We start from the raw sequence: 18,864 nt of genomic DNA, 5'->3' as shown, positions 1-18,864 counted from the left end.
CATACAGCTGACTTGCTCGTGAAGGTCTCTGTGATGAGCTCGGTGGCCTCCCCCTCGGAGTTCCTCAGGCGGCATTCTCGGATGACCGGGTCCTGTAGAAGATGCTGGATGACATCAGGGTGAGAGCTTTCAACGAAGTATCTGTATGAGGCGGGGAAGGAGGGCCCGTGCTCATATAACAAGGTGGCTGGACATAGTGGCCTCGCACCTTTCTCCCCCTCGCTCTCCCACAGCCCTCTGCCAAATCCAAGCTCTGTGCTACGGGCCATGATATAATGCATGAGAGATATAGGCAAAGCCCCACTGTGACGACAAACTGGCAGTGATCTGAACCCCAGCTCCACTGCTCAGGGGAATACAGGGGGACACAGCAGTCAGCGAATGAATTTACCGTTTTGGTCATGTCACTTTGCTTACTCCTTTTACCCTCTAACTTAGGGAAAGGTGCTAGTGCAAAGCACAGTCCACAAAACATTAGCTCCCTGCCACTGGATATGCAGAGAGTGAAAGTGCCTTGGATGGGCCGTCACAGAACCCCTTACCTGTTGTGCTTCAAGACCAGCTTGACTTTTCCGTAGCTGACAGTACACAACTGCAAGGAGCAACGACATATACAGGTGAAATAGCAAAATGCAGCTCACTCAGAACACATTCCTCACTGGGCCCATCTTACTACCTATCAACTATGTAGAGAGTTCCTTTTACTTTCAGAAAACACAATGTGCAATCCTAAAGGGGTAAGATCTTCTAAATTGAGCTTTTCCTACTAGCTTCTTTTTGAGAGTAAAACCTTCTTCTTGCCTGGCTAATTCTTTTTTTCTCCTCCAGTGAGAGCAGGTTTATTTTGAGGTACACACTCCAGAGTGTGGGTGATAAACATTTTAGAGACAGACCATCTCAAAAGACTCTCTCACCTTTGAGACAGTCTGCATTCTATGGAATGTGTATCTATAAAATGCTGGTTAAAATCTTTCTTTGATTTTCCCTTTCTCTCTCTTCACCACACACATAGGCCCCGTCTACATCCAGAGTTTATCCTCCCAGCACAAAGCTGGCACACGTGTGTGTTCATTAATTGTTTGCTGTGTAAATTAAATGCAGAGCCTCTGGCCTCCTCATCAATGTTCCTAATTTCCCCAACTACAAGTAGTCCTTTTTTTTTTTTCTTTTTATGGCCACATGTACAGCATATGGAAGTTCCCAGGCTAGGGGCTGAATTGGAGCTACAGCTGCCAGCCCATGCCACAGCCACAACAACACGAGATCCAAGCCACGTCTGCGAACTTCGCCACTGCTTGCACCCACACCAGATCCTTTAACCCACTGAGCAAAATCAGTGATCAAACCCACATCCTCAGAGAGACAATGTCAGGCCCTTAACTGGCTGAGCCACAACAGGAACTCCATACATGTAAACTTCTTGATGGTAGAAAATCTTTAGGATGGAATGCAACAGAGGTTTGGAAGTGGCCAAGAACATTTGCAACTCAGATCCTGGGCTGCTGCCTGTCTCTACTGCTGCCCTTCTGGATCCACCAAGCCACATTCATGCAGGCAGCTCCCAGCCAAGCCTGAGAACAGCCAGGGTACTAAAGCAGGCTCACTTCAGCAAGGTGCCCGCCCTTCTCCCTGGGTACTCTCTCATATCACAAGAAGAGAACTCTCTCCAGAGCTCCCACCAGCCTCCTGAGATTGGATTCAGGACGACTGGACACCTGGGGCACTCATCTTCTACCACTCCAGGTGTGGGAGTCTGAATCCAATTCCCTCAAGACCAGAGGAGGACAACGAAAGCCACTGCCCGTCTCTTTTGAATGCTACTATCTCTCAGAACAAACCCAGGCAAAATCAAGTGCTCCTCCCAGAAAACCCTATCCACTTCAACACCTAAAGTCCTTTTTGACTTTTCCTAATGAAAGCTGTTGACTATTGGTCTCAAGCAGGTATTCAGATTCAGATGAAGTTTACAATGTGTATCAGTCTGCTCAGGCTGCCAGATAGAACACCACAAACTTGAGTTGTTTAACAACAGAAACTGATCTCTAGGAGTCCATGATCACGATGCCAGCAATTTCGTTCCAGTGAAGGTTCTCTTCCTGGCTGGTAGATGACTGACTACCTTCTCGCTTTGTGCTCACTTACCTCTTCCTTGAGCAAACACAGAGAAAGAGCGAATACAAGCCTTCTACTATCTTGTCTTTTAAGGACCCTAAGCCTACTGGCCCCACTCTTATAACCACATTGAATTTTAATTATTCCCTACAAATACAATCACATGAGGGGTTAGGTCCCCAACACATGAATCCTGGAGGGGGCACAATTCAGTCCACAACACCATCCCCTTTGGGCTGAATTCCTACATTACCTAGAGCAGAAGGGGCCTGAATTAGTAACCGCACTGTGTCAGTACCACTGGCTAAGAGCCGCTCATGGGAAGTAACCGCACTGTGTCAGTACCACTGGCTAAGAGCCGTGTTAAACCCGGGGCACAGCAGCTGAGCAGTCAGTTATCATGCTGCCCACACTGGATCTGACCACATGGGCTAACAACATACAGCTCCTGCCCCCCCTACTTCCACACTAAGAGGGAGGGCAAAAGAGACAGCTACAGCCCCCACTTGCCTTAATAAACTGAATGATCCCCTCGGGGACGCCCGTCTTGCTGAGCTTCCTGAGGTACTCAGTAATGTCACTGGTTTGCAGACCCACGCTGACGGCCGCATACAGTGAGTAGGCAGTAAGCTTGTACTCATGCACATGGGTAGGTCGGCACACCGGCTCTGCAATGGCCACCAGGAAGTCTTGGGCATATTTGTAAACTGGAGAAAAGGCTTCTAAGAAGATGTGCCCATCAGGAGCCTGAAAAACACCAAATGGACACAAAAGACAAACTATGAGTGGCAGAGACAATCAGACTCTTTCCCACATCATTATCTAGAAAGGATAAGTTGCCCAGAAAGCGATCTCTTTTTTTTCTTTTCTTTTCTTTTTTTTTTTTTTTTTTTTTTGGCTTTTTAGGGCTGCACATGGCATATGGAAGTTCTCAGACTAGGGGTCAAATTGGCGCTAAAGCTGCCAGCCTACGCCACAGCCACAGCAACCTGGGAGCCAAGCTATGTCTGCAACCTACAACACAGCTCACGGCAATGCCAGATCCCCAACTCACTGAGCAAGACCAAGGATCAAATCTGGATCCTCGGATACTAGTGGGATTCGTTTCCACTGCGCACAATGGGAACTCCAGAAAGTGATCTTTACACTAGCCAATACCAGAGTATTTCTGTAAGCACGCTGCCAGCCAGCTATAGGGCCAGTTACTTTAACCAGATACAACAGGAATAAAGAGAAGAGAAGAAAAGGTTTCCAAAGTCACTATTCTTCAAAGGAAAAGCTCACCTTATTGGCTATCTTTCTGGCTAGATTTCAAATGAATGGAGAACATTAATCACTTCAAGCTAACCAAAAAAGCTGCCTAGCAAATATGTCTCATTAATTTTTTAAGATGAATTAAAATATTAGATAGTAACTGACACTTATTCTTTAGATAAAAGTTACTTTCAAACATGTGGCTGAATTAGAGGGGAAGGGAGGGTGAAACGAAGGGGTTAGAGAGGCAGGAAGCTCAAGACTAGCCAAGTGTGGCCAACACACGAGTGCGAAGACGCTTATTCCCTGGGCTATTTCAGATGGTGTCTGTGAAAACTCACAGTTGGATTTGGGCTCCACCAAGCCTCAAGTCCCACCCACCCTGGCTGAGGGCGCACTTACCACCCAGAGGGGCCTGGAGGCGTGGTCGTCCTTCAGCGGCATCTGCAGCCTGTAGTCCTTGGCTCCATACTCATCCACTTTGGTGCCAGACTCATCCACCTGTTTCCCGGCCGCCGATGGAACCGCTTCCTGAGAGTCGTTCCCAGGGGCGTCTTCTTCATCATCTTCCTCATCCTCGTAGTGCCGCTTCTTAGACTTCTTCTTATCTGCAGGTACGGACATGGACACACAAGTGAGCCCGGAGGAGCCCTGGGTTCCCCCGCACTGACCCGCCGCACTTTGGGGGCACCTAGCTGCAGCCCGCGGCAGCCCAGAAGTCAGGGTCGTCCCCACTTAGCCCGGGGCACCCAGAGGTCAGGGTCGTCCCCTACCCAGCGCGGGACGCCCGGAGGTCAAGGTCGCCCCCCAGCCTGGGCGCCGGAAAGTCAGTGTCGCCCCCAACCAGAGGCCTGTGTGCCTGCCGCGAGGGACTGCGGACTCGACCGCTGTCAAGAAGCCATGCGCATCTCACACGGGACGTTGGGACTGCGGGTGCAGGCAGTCCCACCCGCGCCCGCGCACGACTCACCTCGGTCTCCCCGGTCTCTTTTGCCCATGGCGATAAACACAGCACCTGCCCGTGGGCCTCCGCGGTAGCGGCTCTCTACAGCGTTTCCGGTCCACACCGGAAGTTATTTCTGAACTGCACCGGAAGTCCCGCCTCCTAGGCGCTGGGTAGCTGTGCGGGTGGTGAAGGCCAGCGCGGAGTCGGGGCTTTTTCTCAGTGCTGCTGCGGCAGCTTCTCCGCATTTTTTTCCTCCTGATCATTGAAATCCTTTTTGAGTTATGGCCGTCCTTTTGTCATCGTTCAGGCACTGTTGTTTTAACTGCTGGTGCAGGATAGTGAACAAAGGCCTTGCATATATATCCAAAGGAAATGAAAACAAGGTCTCAAAGAAATGTCTGTACTCCCCTGTTTTTTGTTGTTTTGGTCTGCAAGATAGACATCTGCACTCCCATTCTTTTTTTTTTTTTTTTTTTTTGCCTAGGGCTGCACCCAAGGTGTATGGAGATTCGCAGGCTAGGGGTTGAATCAGAGTTGTAAGCTGCCGGCCTAAGCCAAGCCACAGCAATGCTAGAAATGAGCCATGTGTGCAATTTACACCACAGCTCACAGGCAAGGCCAGATCCTTAACCCACTGAGCAAGGCCAGGAATCAAACCAGCATCCTCATGGGTACTAGTCGAGTTCATCAACCACTGAGACATGACTGGAGTTGCTGCACACCCATGTTTATTGCAGCATTATTCACTATAGGCAAGCTGTGGAAACGACCTCAGTATCTGTCAATGGGCAAATGGATAAGGATATTTGATGATATTCTGATGTATATATATATATAATATATATAATATTATTCAGCCACAAGAAAAAAAATCTTGTATTCCCATTTATGTGTGTGTGTGTATATATATATATATATATATATATATATATACACACATACACACACATATGTATATATATAAATCTTTGCACTCCCATTTTTTTTAGGGCCGCACCCAAGGCATACATAATATATATTATACATTTATTATATACATAATATATATAAATTATATGTATGTAATATTATTCAAACACAAGAAAAAAGGAAATCTTGTCATTTATGACAAATACTGTATGATATTACATATAGAATCTAAAAAAAACTCTGAACTCAGAGTTCCCTGGTGGCCTAGTGGTTAAGGATTCCACATTGTCACTATTGTGGTGCAGGTTGGATTTTTGGCCCAGGAGCTAAATAAAACTATGAACTCATAGAAACAGACAGTAGAATGGTGGTTACCACAGGCTGGGGAATGAGAAAAATGGAAAGATGTTGGTCAAAGAGTAAAACTTCCAGTTAGAAGATGACTAAGTTTTGGGGATCCTATGGACAGGATGGTGATTATAGGTTTTTTTTGTTTTTGTTTTTTTCTTTTTGCTATTTCTAGGGCCACTCCTGCAGCATATGGAGGTTCCCAGGCTCAGGGTCTAATTGGAGCTGTAGCTGGTGGCCTACACCAGAGCCACAGCAACTTGGGATCAGAGCCGCATCTGCAACCTACACCACAGCTCACGGCAATGCCGGATCCTTAACCCACTGAACAAGGCCCGGGATTGAACCCGCAACTTCATGGTTCCTAGTCGGATTTGTTAACCACTGAGCCACGATGGGAACTCCTGATTATAGTTATTAACACTGTATTAAATACATAAAAATTGCTAAGAGGGTAGATCATAATCTCCTCAGCACAAGAAAGAAACAGTAATTATGTGGTGGATAATGCTGTGGTAGTTATTGCAATATGTAATTATATCAAATCAACACTATACATTTGAAACTTATACAATGTTTCATGTTTACTATATCTCAATAAATCTGAGGGAAAGAAAGGATTGTGTACAAAGCAAAAACATTTATCATAAGAATTTTTTAAATTGCAAATGAGCAAAATTAATAACCACATCTTGAGTGACATATATACTCTCCCAATGTTTTTTCTATTTTTAAACAAAAAATGGGATTAAACTATACATCTCATGTAACTTGCTTTTGTGAAATAAAATTCATATTTTATGGCAAGACGAGAAAAATTTACATATGAAAATCCCTTTCTGCCCTTTAGCCTCCTCTCTCCCCCACTGTGCATGTGTATCTGCATTTTGCATAGACCAGACCTCCCCCATCGGCAGGAACACCTGCTCCGCCGTAAAGAGCAACATTCTCCCAGCAGCAAGTCAACTCCTTAAAGATCACACTCCATCTTGATCTTGTAAGTAGGGTCACATGACCCACCATAATGGCACTTAGATCTGGATTACATAAACTGTCAATAGTATGTCATTTAATGTACAGCACTCTGTCTCAAAAAGCTTATATAAGCTGTGTCTTGACTCCTAATGGGCAGAACAGTTCTCACAACTTTCTGAGATGGTCTTCCTGGGTTATAATTCTCAAATTTGGCTCAAAATTTTCCAATTATTTCTTAGATCAACTGATTTTTTGTCGACAATTTCTTTCAGTCAATAATACATGACCGAGAGTTCCATTGTATGGATATACTACAATTTATTCGCTCATTCCCCATTGTGGTTAATATTATGTGTCAGTTAGCAAGGCTATAGCGTCCAGTCGTTTGGTCAAATGGTCTAGATATTGCTACTGAAGTATTTTTTAGATATAATTAACATTTACACTCAGTAGACTAAGTAAAGCAGGATTCCCTCAGTGTGGGCAGGCCTCATCCAATCAGTAGAAGGCCTTAAGAGCACAGGCAATTTGCAAAGGATAAAGGAATTCTGGGAGTTCCCATCGTGGCTCAGCTGAACAAATCTGGCCTCGCTCAGCGGGTTAAGGATCTGGCATTGCCATGAGCTGTGGTATATAGGTTGCACACACAGCTCAAATCCCGTGTTGCTGTGGCTGTGGTGTAGGCCGCCGGCTATAGCTCCAATTCAACCCCTAGCCTGGGAACCTCCATATGCTGCAAGTGCAGCCCTAAAAATAAAAAAAAAAAAAAAAAAATTCTGCTTCCCGACTGCCACACAGAAGTTCTGCCTCTCTGCAGAACCCTGGCTGGTACAGAGTGCTGTAATAAATACTGCAAAATGTGGAAGTTTCTTTGAAATTGGGTGATGAGTAGAGGCTGGAAAAATTTTGCCATGGGTTATAGAGAAAGCCTAGTTTACCTTGAGGAGACTGTTGGTAGAAACATGGACATTAAAGGTGACTGTGCTGAGTGCTCAGATGGAAATTCCAATGTAATTGGAAACTAGAGGAAAGATGATCCTTGTTATAAAACAGCAGAGAATTTGGCTGAACTGTTTCTGTTGGGTGGAAAGTGGAACTTGCAAGTGATGAACTTGAATATTTAGAAGATTTGTAAGCAAAGGTTGATGGTGTGGCCTGGTATCTCCTTGTTGCTAATAATAAAATGTGAGAGGAAAGAGATAAATCGAAGAAGGAATTTTTAAGCAAAAAGGAGCCAGAATTTGAAGACTTGCAAAGTTCGCAGCCTATCCATATTGCAAATAACTAGAAAATATGCTCTGTTTGGTTTTGTTTTGTCTTGGGGCCACACCTGGGACATGCAGAAATTCCCGGGCTAGGGATGGAAGGAACCTCCTTAACCCTTCCTGCTGGGTGACTGCACCCAGAGGGAACTCCTAGAAAGTATGCTCTGGAGAAAACACCAAGGGTGTGGCTGGACAACCAATAAATAGATTAGGCTTGTCATCTGTGGATCCAATCAACTGTCTCAGCAGAAAGCCTGACAGCTCGGGAGGGACAGAGATGGGACAAAATAAAGAAAGGCTGGTAGAAGTCAGGTAGCCTACAGGCAGGAAAAGAACTGGTAGAGCTTTTCAGCTGCAAATGTGTTATCCTTCAAGTGAAGGGAAGAACAGCTTGAGGGCAATTCAGATGCCAGCAGGGCTGCTGTCAGGGCTACCTGCCTGGAAGAGGCCCAGGTACAGGTCTGCTGACATAGGGCCACCTTGGTTCTGACGGTACAGTGTAACTACCGCAGTGGGCTCTTTAGGACAGGGCATGAAGCCAATGAAGAATATTCTGAAATTTTAAAGTATAATGCAATGTGCTCTGCTAGATTTCAGATCTGCTCGGGACTCATGCCCTTTCCCCTCCTGATCCTCCCTCCTACCCCACCTTTGTACTTTGGAAGCTGGTAACCAGTCTGGTTTTACAGGTTCACAGGTGGAAAGGAATTCTGCTCCAGCATGAATCATACCTCTTACTCATAATTGATTTGGATCATTTAAATGATGAGATCTGAGTTGATGATGTTTAGATATTTTGATGCTGCAATGATTCAGACTTTGGCAAAGTTGGGATGGGGTGAAAGTTTTTTGTATATGGGAAATTATGAATTTTTTAGAGGCCATGTGGCAGACTGGAATGGATTCGTGTTCCCTACAAAAAGATATTTTAATTAAAAGAATTTTTTTTTTTGTCTTTCCTAGTACAGCACCCACAGCATGTGGAGGTTCCCAAGCTAGGGGTCTAATCAGAGCTATAGCCACCAGCCTACCCCACAACTCACAGCAATGCTGGAGCCTTAACCCACTGAGTGAGGCCAGGGATCGAACCGGCAACCTCATGGTTCCTAGTCGGATTCGTTAACCACTGAGCCATGATGGGAACTCCCAAAAAGATATTTTGAAGTCCTAACCCCCAGTACCTCAGAATGTGAATTTCTTTGGAAATACAGCAGTAATGGTTGAAATGAGGTCATTAGGGTGGGCCCTAACCCAATGACTGGTGTCCTTATGAAAAAGGGAAGGAAACACACAGAGGAAGACCCCCACCTGTAGATGGGAGGCAGAGGGTGGAATTAGAGCCATGTGCCAAGGAATGCCTGTGGCAACCAGAAAAGGAAGAGGCAGGGAAAGACCCTCTCTAGGCTTCAGAAGGAGCACAGTCCTGGTGACACCTTCATTTTTGTCCTGTAGCCTCTAGAGCTGAGACAAGTCCTGGTTTGTATTATTCTGTCACAATACCCCCATTGAGTGACACATAGAACCTCAATTTGGGGCTTTTATGGCCATATTTTGGCACATCTGCAATCATACACCTGCATGCAAAACTGTTGGGTCTGAGGTTTTTGACTTGCATTGCTAAGGGAGCACCCATCCCTTACCCTCTGACAGTAAGTTTTTTGTTGTTAATCATTGTTAATTTGTTTTTGGTTTTTTTTTTTTTGTCTTTTTTTTTTTTTGTTGTTGTTGTTGCTGCTATTTCTTGGGCTGCTCCCGCGGCATATGGAGGTTCCCAGGCTAGGGGTTGAGTCGGAGCTGTAGCCACCGGCCTACGCCAGAGCCACAGCAACGCGGGATCCGAGCCGTGTCTGCAACCTATACCACAGCTCACGGCAACGCCGGATCGTTAACCCACTGAGCAAGGGCAGGGACCGAACCCGCAACCTCATGGTTCCTAGTCGGATTCGTTAACCACTGCGCCAGTTAATTTGTGATTTGGGTAATCAAAGTGTCCAGAGAAATCTGCCAAAGCATGCTGGGAACATGATGGACTTACATCCTGGAAGATTTAGTAGCAATGTTTCTAGTTGGTCTTTTTGTTGTGGGTATCCTTGAAAGTGGACAACTCAGGCAAAGGACAAACAATTGAGCACACGTGACCAAGAACAGATGTGGACACAGCCATCACAGTGGAAATAAATATCAGCTTTATTAACACTCAAAGTGCCATTCATTTATATTCATTCCATAGTCCAGAAGGTTACTCAGAGTAAGCCTTTGCACCACAATCTTTCAAAAAATGAACATGTAAGAAAAAGCAGTTTTTGTTGTGCTAATTATTGCAGGCCTTCATGCACGATAAATCTAAACAGAGATGTGTGCCAACAATATACAAATTTCCATATAAACAAAGTCATTGGTCACTAACAAAATATAAACATGGTCTCTTTCACATTGGTTTAAAAAAAAAGCTATTTACCAGCAAGAAAAAACAAGTACATAAAAACTGTAAAACTCAGAAATTTTATACATTTTTACAAGCACAATTGTGAAAGAACACAAAGTCAAAATGTGCATGAAATGTGGCACATACCACACTGTATCTGGCTTCTGGTAGGTTTTTCTAATCATACCGGCTCCTTATAACACAATAAGCTTAGTGACATTCGACTTCAACAGTGGACTTTATTCCTAACATTAAGTCATTTCACGTGGTACCGCATATTAAAAACAAAAGATTTTTCTTATTTTTTTCTCACATTGTCTGACTGGAAATTTAATTCCCAATTCTTTTTCTGCCAGTTACTTAAAACACACAGTACAGCATAAAGACACAACAATGTATGTTTGGACATTTTTAAACTGATTTATAGTCAATTACAGAGAATCACAATATGTTGATGTATTTTATAAATGAGGTATGGCCTTGCCCAGTGAGAGAACTAAATGTTGAAATCTTTGGGGTAGAATAAAGGAAATATTAAAAAACAACGTAGGACAGGCCAACAGCAACTGGTGATATAAAAACCTTGACATCTCTTCAAGATAATTTAATTTCTCATTTTTTCATAGCTCTGAGAATTCAAAGGCTGTTTTAGTGGACAGTGTTTTTGCTTCTGCTTAAAACCTTTTTTTCCCCTCTTAATTTGCATTTTGCAGAATTCTCAAAGAGAATTCAATGTTCTTCTTTGCAAGAGTGTTTTAATTGGTAGATATTTAAGTAAATCTGCATCCAATTGTGGAAATACAAATACATTTTGAATGGTTAAAAACAAAATTAAAAAAATACTTTTGATCAGCCAGCTGAAAATATATTCATATAGTAAATAATCTCTCAGAAAGCTTTATATATATTTAATTATTCTAACTAAACAGTACCTTTATAAAACAAGTTCATAAAAATGTAGAAATGAAAATAAGAAATTACTGGGATATATACATGTGCCTACAGACAGAAAAAGACATTTCCACACACACACATCCCCTGACACACAGAGTACAAGCATACTTTCAACTTAGTCATGGATTTTAGAAAGCATACAAAATCAGAAAGTGATGTTGAACTCCTGAGTTCTTCAACAAAGATAGAACCATAGATAAGTATACTTTGTAAAAGCAAGAGTGTCCATTTAAGTCAGTAATAGCAGTGCAGTTACTGACGGTTACATCTTAAAAGAAGTTTAAACACAGAGACAGACAGTAGTTCAATGCACGCATCCGCATTCACGATGCTCACACACCCATCAACGATGACTGTCAGAGTAGTAAATCAGTGTACAAATAAACATTTCCAAAAATGTGCAAAAAAGTCAACCTGGATAGGAAAAGAACACCTTTGTACATAATTATAAACTGCCCAGCATTCAAATGAGATTAAAAACGTTTACAGAGAGAAACTAACAGATTAAATATAGAGAATTTAATGGCTACATTAAAAATGTACATTAGGTCAAAGGGTAAATTTACAAATTGATAATCATAGTTTGCAACATTAAAAGTTTATTCTCAGATTTATCCAAGTTTACTTTTATTTACAGTGATGTTTGAATAAAAAGAACCATGTGAAATGTAAGAGATGTCAGACAATAAAAGTATTTTTTGGTATTAACTTTTATAATATTTCAGAATGCAGGGTAGCAAATTTTAAAACCAATAGCAATAGAAAAAATGTAAACCTTTACTTACTAATTAAGATTGTATTAAAACCACTTGTTTTTAAAGAAGTATTCTTATTCTCAGACACTGTACTTTCACTTGAACAGGGTATATTGCAAGGGTTTGGCCTATTTTCTTTTGCCCATAAATCTTTCCAGCTCAAATGTTTCCACCAGTTTTTTCTTATTCCAGGTGGAAAAAAATCTTTGGAAAAAATGAGAATATGACAAGTCCATTTTGGAGCCTAAGGATCTAACAGAGTTAAGATATAATTTTGTTACTTATCTCTCCTCTCCAAGTAATGCTAATGCTAAAATCACCAATAGTTATGTAAGAGAACACAAAAGTGCTTTTCAGTATAGTCACAAACTTTACTGGCTTTAAAAGGACTCAGAAATCCTAATGGGGGACAAATTCTGTACTCTTCCTTATGTTCCAAAATTTCTATGGTACAAAAAAATCCATAACCTACTTTTCTTCACAGCTTTCCTGAAGTGACCCTCAAGTCAAACACAAGTTCATAAATGTTAAGACACCAGGAAGAAAGAATGCCACCAACCTGAGGCATGCCATGTGGATGTATATGTGTATGCCTCTGTGGTCAAGTGGCATTAGTAAGATTGGCACATGTACAAGCTCAAGTTTGTAATGTCCATATAGTTCCATAATAGTCAAAGTAAATTCTGCATGTCTTAATGCAAACACTGAGCACCTGTCCTTTAACTTGAAGGCTAGACTGATACACAAATTCTACTAGTACCTGCTTTATCATTTTTATACTACTAGCTTACAGGTGGGCAGAAGTAACAGTGCTAATCATTTTGGCTATGTGTGCAGAGAATATAAAGCTTTGGTTTAAGGTGATTCTGATAATACAAATTGTAAATACAAACAAGACATCATCAGGCATAGAGAATAATAGTACTCATTGATTTAATGCCTTTGCTGTTAACAAAAATATCATTACTGTCAATTAAAATGCACAGTTATGAAAAACATGAGGAATTACATAAGAGACTGTATACAGGCAACAGATAACATTTATTCTTTTCTTGACTATAGCTCTGACTCCTCCCTCCACTCTCTGAAACTGGACCATGTCCTCACTATAACCAAGAAGATTCTCTGGACCCACCTGAGGGCTCACTGTGCCCTCAGCTCTGACAGATGAGTGCAGAGAGATGGTTGGCCCAGGTACTTCCACACCTGCCACAGCATCCTGTCCAGACTGTGGTAGAAGTCAAAGCAGAGCTAAAGACGACTGTAAAGGAGGAACACTGGCTTCACAGCACGCCTTCCCTAGCCAACAAAAAGAGGTATGAAACAATTTCCTTTTAAACGCCTGTTAAGCTAAGGAAGCTTATTTTGATAATGTCTGGCAGAATTTCTATTCCAAAAGAGCTCATGAAGAACTATGCAAAACCAATTACTTTCTATTTAAGAATTATATATAAGCTATTATACACACATACAAATTCAACTTTAATCTACTTTAGCAACCAAGAGCTTGGCAATTTACAACAAATACCTTTACTGAACAATCGTCTGTACTAGCTATTTGTGGAAAATGTGCTGGCGCTCCTACCTGAGGACGATTACACTCGCCTGTCACCAGGAGGTCACCTATTTTTGAGTTGTTCTTCCAAGAGCAGACTAATCTAACTGGACAGTCATACCTTTCCTTCCTTCCCACCCCTGCCCCAACTCCACATACACACACTTCACAGAAAAGGAAACTAAGGTTTTAGTCAAAACGTTAGTTAAAAGTAAGGATTAGAATTTGCTATCCCTGGATTTCTTGCTCATTGCCCTAGGTCTCATTGCCTTAACATTTGTAAACCATTCAAACGGGACCTCTTTAGGGCAAAACCCACCATTCTTGCTCTGCTTTGAAAATTATAACTGAATCATGATATATACTTTATATATACATAATATATAAAGAATTTGGACAGTGCCAATGTGATTGAAAATCAAGTAATCAACCTGGAAAACAATTCACTACGTCACATTAGAATTAGAATACCTCTTTCTCTCCTTGTCTTAGGAATTCGCATCAAGTAAAACTGCAGTGTGACTATCACAGACTAATGCTAATGTTTCTAACATATTAAAAAAAAAAAAAAAAAGAGGTAGAAAGGGGTAGGTGGAAGAAGCAGGCATTAAGAAATGTTTAAGGGCCAAAACACAGTCTAAGGCCAAATGACTCTTGAAGCCTACTGATTTTGGAAAAACCTTCATTTCGGTGGGTAACTTGAATTATTATTGATATAAAACAAAATTAAGGCATACAGAGAAAAAGGCACTACCAAAAATGAACAATTAAATTGCTTTTCATTGACATTTTAACCAATCTTAAAATCCAAATAAATATGAACATTACATTTGTAACAAAGGCCAAACTTCATATAAAGTAGTAAGGTCTCAAGATATTTTCCTGATCTTAGTATAAATAATACTGTTGAAAGAATTCAATTTCTATCAAATGTTTTGGGTATTTTAACAACTTAGCCTGAAAGAAAAAACAAGAAAAAATACTACGTTATGGAATAAATGCTCCCCATCACTGGAACTACTTGAGCACAGGCTGGGTTTTGAAGAGGGGTCCTGAGAGAGAGGCTGCCTGACCTATGGGGATCCCTCCAATTTGGGGATATTTTCAATCTCTGTTGTTCATGATATTTTAGTTTACAATAGCCAATGGTTACCCAACATTGTTTTCCTCTCACTTCATAAGAAATAACATTTTAAAATATTATGGCTGAACTTTCAAGGTTAGAATGTGCCATAAAAACAAGTTAGCTATCTGTTTGCCCATTTTTCCTCCTAGATTGTGATATCCTTAAGGATAAGTTAATTTAGAAATGGACACAGTAAGCCACAATATTGAATGAGCAAATGAAAAAAATTCATCTTATTAAAAAAAATTGATAGATCCCTATACTTGGTTAACACCAGGTGATTTTATATCAAGCTCTTGGTCACTAGACCCCAAATGAAATCATTGACAAAGAACTCTGCTGTAGGCCAAGGAGTTTGCATCTGGTGAACATGTTTGGCTTTGGCACTCAAGCTTGGTCATTCCTATAAATGATTCAGATTTGACTTTCTTAGTGATTTCATGTATCTTAGAACTATAAACCACACCTGATATACCTAAGAGCTGAAGTAGCAGAGAAAGCTACTCTAAAGAAATAATTTCACCTTTTTAATGTAGCTCTATTAAGAATAAGACTCCCTCAAGTGAAAGCCAATTCAATTTACTATGAAATAAGTTTTAATTTTTCTTTTACAGTTCAGCCTGTGCACTAACATTTCAATCTCTATTTATATAAATTATGTAAGATGGACTGTGCCTTTGAAAACTTTCTAAGGCAGTGGTCTTTAACCATTTTTCAGGTTAGAAACATGTTTTGTAAATGAGGAAAACTGAAAAAACCTTCAAGATAGTCATACTGAAAATTTCAAAGTCTGTATACTTTTAAATGCATCTTAAAGAATTACCATCGAAATTTCCATTAGTCAATATGATGGTATCTTTCAACCCTTTTATTCAACATACCATGTCTGCAATGTTAAAAGATCTTAAATTTGGTCCAAGCCTAAGTCATGCCATTTTGAATCTCTCAAGGCCTAAGTAGAAAGGTATTTCCTGAAAAGCACATAAGACTGCTAGTGAATCTTCTCCAGCACCAAAAAGTCTGCCACTATCAAAGCAGAATGCATTTTAAAGGCACAAAGTTAGCAGTCTGGCCATTTTTCAGCCTCGGCAAAGAAACATTACAATATAGAAGAATCAGTTGTGCATTTAAAAAACAAAACACATTTAGAGTCATCTTAAAAAGTTCAAATTTCTTTTGTTGATCCACACATTAGAAAGAAAAAATTGGAGTGTTACATTTAACTGCCCCTGATAGAGGTGTTTCCTTTCAAATTTTTCTTTTAAATTTACTTTTGGTCTTCCATACCTCACCTCACTTTAAGCTTTTTTGTTCTAGTAGTTTATATATATATATATATATATATATATATATATATATATATATATATAAACTTTTACTGTGGTTTTTGGTACCTTTATAACTTGTCTGAAATAAATTCACATCACATTTTTATATAACTCTATAAACTATTAGTCTATTTTTAAATCTTTACAGAAAGAAATACTTTCCCATAGCTAATAATATTTTTCTTATAAAACAGAGGTCTTGCGCAGCAGTGTTAAAGTAGTAGTTTCCTTTCAGGTGATTTTATTTTCTTTATCATTTTGAAAAGAAAAAAAAGACTGAAAAGAGCAAACGATTTTGCTTTGGGTTTCACAGCCTTCCAAGATTTCTCTCTAAAGAGCATCTGTCTCATATTCTGCACTGCTGATTACCCTGACAGACCAAAAATGAGCCAAAAGGAAATCACAACCACACAATACAAGGGAACAAAGGGAAAGCCCACTGGTCCAGATACCATGATCTTGCTCAAGTAGAAGAGATGCCTTCACTCATAAAAGATCAAGAAATTATAATAGATCCACATCCTTGGGGACTATGTTTACAACACAAGATCTGGCAGTTGATTTTCCAGGGGGAGGAGGCCATTAATTCATATTCTTCCTGGCAAGCTGCTCCTTTCATTACAAGGGTATGAGAGAAGCTGTACAAGTCTATTGTGCTTTCACTTCTTCTCTGATATTCTTGCAGGAAATGCCAGATAGGACGTTGAAACAGTAAGCCAAGATCTACCTAACTTCAGAAACAAGATATTTTTTAAAAGTTCCTAAACAAGCATACCTTTCGGCAGAAAATAAAACATCCGCGTCCCTTATGAATTTCATAAAAGGCATCACATTTACGGCCTCCAGTTAGAGTATTACTTTCTAGATCTTTAAAATTAAAGTACTCAGCACTTGCTGTAATACAATGAAAAAATTGCAAGAGGCCAAATTACTGTTATCAGTCATATCTTTTCTGCTTAATGTCTTTGCTCTTGGTGGACACATTATATTAGAAATACCCGCTATTTTTAACCTCTTATAAAGTAGTTAATACTTTGTTTTGATATGCTTTTCTTTTCCCATAATTATGAATTGACTTTCGAGGAAAGAATACATACAGATGGCTGAGTTCAATAGGCTCCATGTTGAAGTTCCTTTTGCTTCTAAAATGGAAGTTACTGATTTGGGTGCAATATGCAGCTGGTAAGGAAAGGATTGCTACTTGCTGTCTGTGGAGATAACTCACCCTTGACTTCAAGTAGTGGTATCTGCTCCCGTAAAGCCCTCATTATGCATTATATCACTTTCACTCTGAAATTTATCTTGCAAGGGACCTGCTTTGTAAATGGCTGTTTTTTCAGACTATAACTGGGAATGGTATGTATATCAGGGTTTCTCAACCTTGACACTTTTAACATTTGCGGCAGGATCATTCTTTGTGTTGGGGGGAGAGGTGCTATCCCTGTACATTGCAGTTTGTTCAGCAGCATCCCTGGCCTCTACCCACTAGATGCCTCTAGCAGCCTCCTAGCTGTGACAACCAAAAAATGCCTCCCGGCCTTGTCAAATGCCAAGCAAAATTATCCCCAAGTGGTAACCGTTTTTTGAGGTGCTTCAGTATTCTGCGATCCCAAGAACAAGGGTTTTATCTCATGACACTAGCTTTAACACATGGATACTCCAGGTAAAACTCTTAGTTCCTAAAGAACATTGCCTATGGGAAATCAGGAGCTAGAAACAGGAAGATATAGTATACATGATTTTGATTATTTCTCCTTTCCTTTACTTTTGAAACTTCCCCTTCAGGTAAAAAGCATAGTTTAAAATATACTAAAAACAACATTTAGTTCTTCTTTTCATTATTTCTGTTGACTGGCAAATGTGGTCTCTTCTACTACTAAAACATTTAATTAGAGCAATCTCCTTTTGTCTTTTAATTTGGATTTGCTTACTGACTTCCCATATCTGCTTTAAAATAAAACACAGTATCTTTTTTTTTTTTTTTAAAGCAGAAAGCTATCCCTCAAGGTTTATAGATTCCAGTAACATGGATCTATTATAGTGTATTTGCTTATTATACTGGTTAGGATTAACAAATAAACATACCTCCTAGAGATTCATATTTTCTATCAAGATTCCTACTGAGCAAAAAGTCTGGTAGACAGAGGTTAGGATCTAAAGAATACAGACATAAGAAGGAACCTATATTCTTTAAGTTGAGTACCTATCCTAAACTCAAGTTTAGGGCTCAACCCCACAAACAAGAATCTATTTTAAATACTATCACTAAAAACTACAAATTATACATCACTTTCTTCTCCTTGTTTTCCATGTCTCCCCATTACCACCAATCTGTCAGTGACACAGGGAAAGACTCTACAATCTTTAGATATTCTGAATGATTTTTTGTACTAAAAAGAGTGACTATGTACTAAAGTGCTTTTATCTCTCTGAACCACATCAGTACATTATAAAAATTAAAAAAAAAAAAAAGAAGTTTCAAGTTCTTGTAAGGGAAAAAAAAGATTAAATATAAAAAATTTAGGTTAACCAGGAATCAAGAGAAACACTTTCCCTCTTGTCTTTTTTTTTCCCCATCTCTCTTTTTTGTAAAAAAAGAAAAGTGCAGTCAGAGAGAAGGTGAATGAATAGATGGGAGCTGGGTAGAGGCACAGGAAGGTTACTGGCTGCTAGTGATAGTGCACAAACATGTGCCTTAGAAGTTCATCAGCTGAGGGTCTCAGTTTGGCCTCTACAAAGATCCGTTTGAGGAAATCTCGAGTATAGTCTGAGACGTGAGGTGGCAGCTTTGGGTTCGTTGGCTGAGTGGCAATTTTAAAGATGGCAGCCATTGCTTCAAATTCTGCCCAAGGAGGTTTTTCAGTTAGCATTTCCACCACAGTGCAGCCCACGCTCCTGAGAAGAAATAAAAT

At 40.4% G+C, this 18,864-nt stretch overlaps 2 protein-coding genes across 7 annotated transcripts in view; both read right to left on the bottom strand.

Moving 5' to 3' along the window:
• Positions 1-4,415, bottom strand: part of ERCC3 (ERCC excision repair 3, TFIIH core complex helicase subunit) — a 34,736-nt gene extending 30,321 nt beyond the window's left edge. For all 5 annotated transcript variants that reach the window (XR_014829317.1, XR_014829315.1, XR_014829316.1 and 2 more), the window contains exons 1-5: positions 4,337-4,415; positions 3,769-3,974; positions 2,623-2,859; positions 543-592; positions 6-141 (exon numbers count right to left, since the gene is read on the bottom strand). Coding sequence is in view for 2 of the 5 variants with exons in the window: in XM_003133288.6 (XP_003133336.2) it covers positions 6-141; positions 543-592; positions 2,623-2,859; positions 3,769-3,974; positions 4,337-4,364 (657 nt within the window). In the remaining 3 variants the exon portion in view is untranslated. The remainder of the gene's footprint in view (positions 1-5; positions 142-542; positions 593-2,622; positions 2,860-3,768; positions 3,975-4,336) is intronic.
• Positions 4,416-16,164: 11,749 nt separating this feature from the next.
• Positions 16,165-18,864, bottom strand: part of MAP3K2 (mitogen-activated protein kinase kinase kinase 2) — a 90,856-nt gene continuing 88,156 nt past the window's right edge. For both annotated transcript variants that reach the window (XM_003359437.6, XM_005671635.4), the window contains exon 17: positions 16,165-18,847. In XM_003359437.6, coding sequence (XP_003359485.2) covers positions 18,622-18,847 — 226 coding nt within the window. In that variant the 3' untranslated portion in view covers positions 16,165-18,621. The remainder of the gene's footprint in view (positions 18,848-18,864) is intronic.

Source organism: Sus scrofa, chromosome 15 (genome assembly GCF_054392235.1).
Source record: "Sus scrofa isolate SSC_HxYL_T2T_F1_AM1 chromosome 15, Sscrofa_HxYL_maternal_Yorkshire_Landrace_v2.0, whole genome shotgun sequence".
In the NCBI taxonomy this organism is placed as follows: domain Eukaryota; kingdom Metazoa; phylum Chordata; class Mammalia; order Artiodactyla; family Suidae; genus Sus; species Sus scrofa.
Note: the sequence above shows the minus strand (reverse complement) of the source record. Positions and strands in the feature narration are given on the sequence as shown.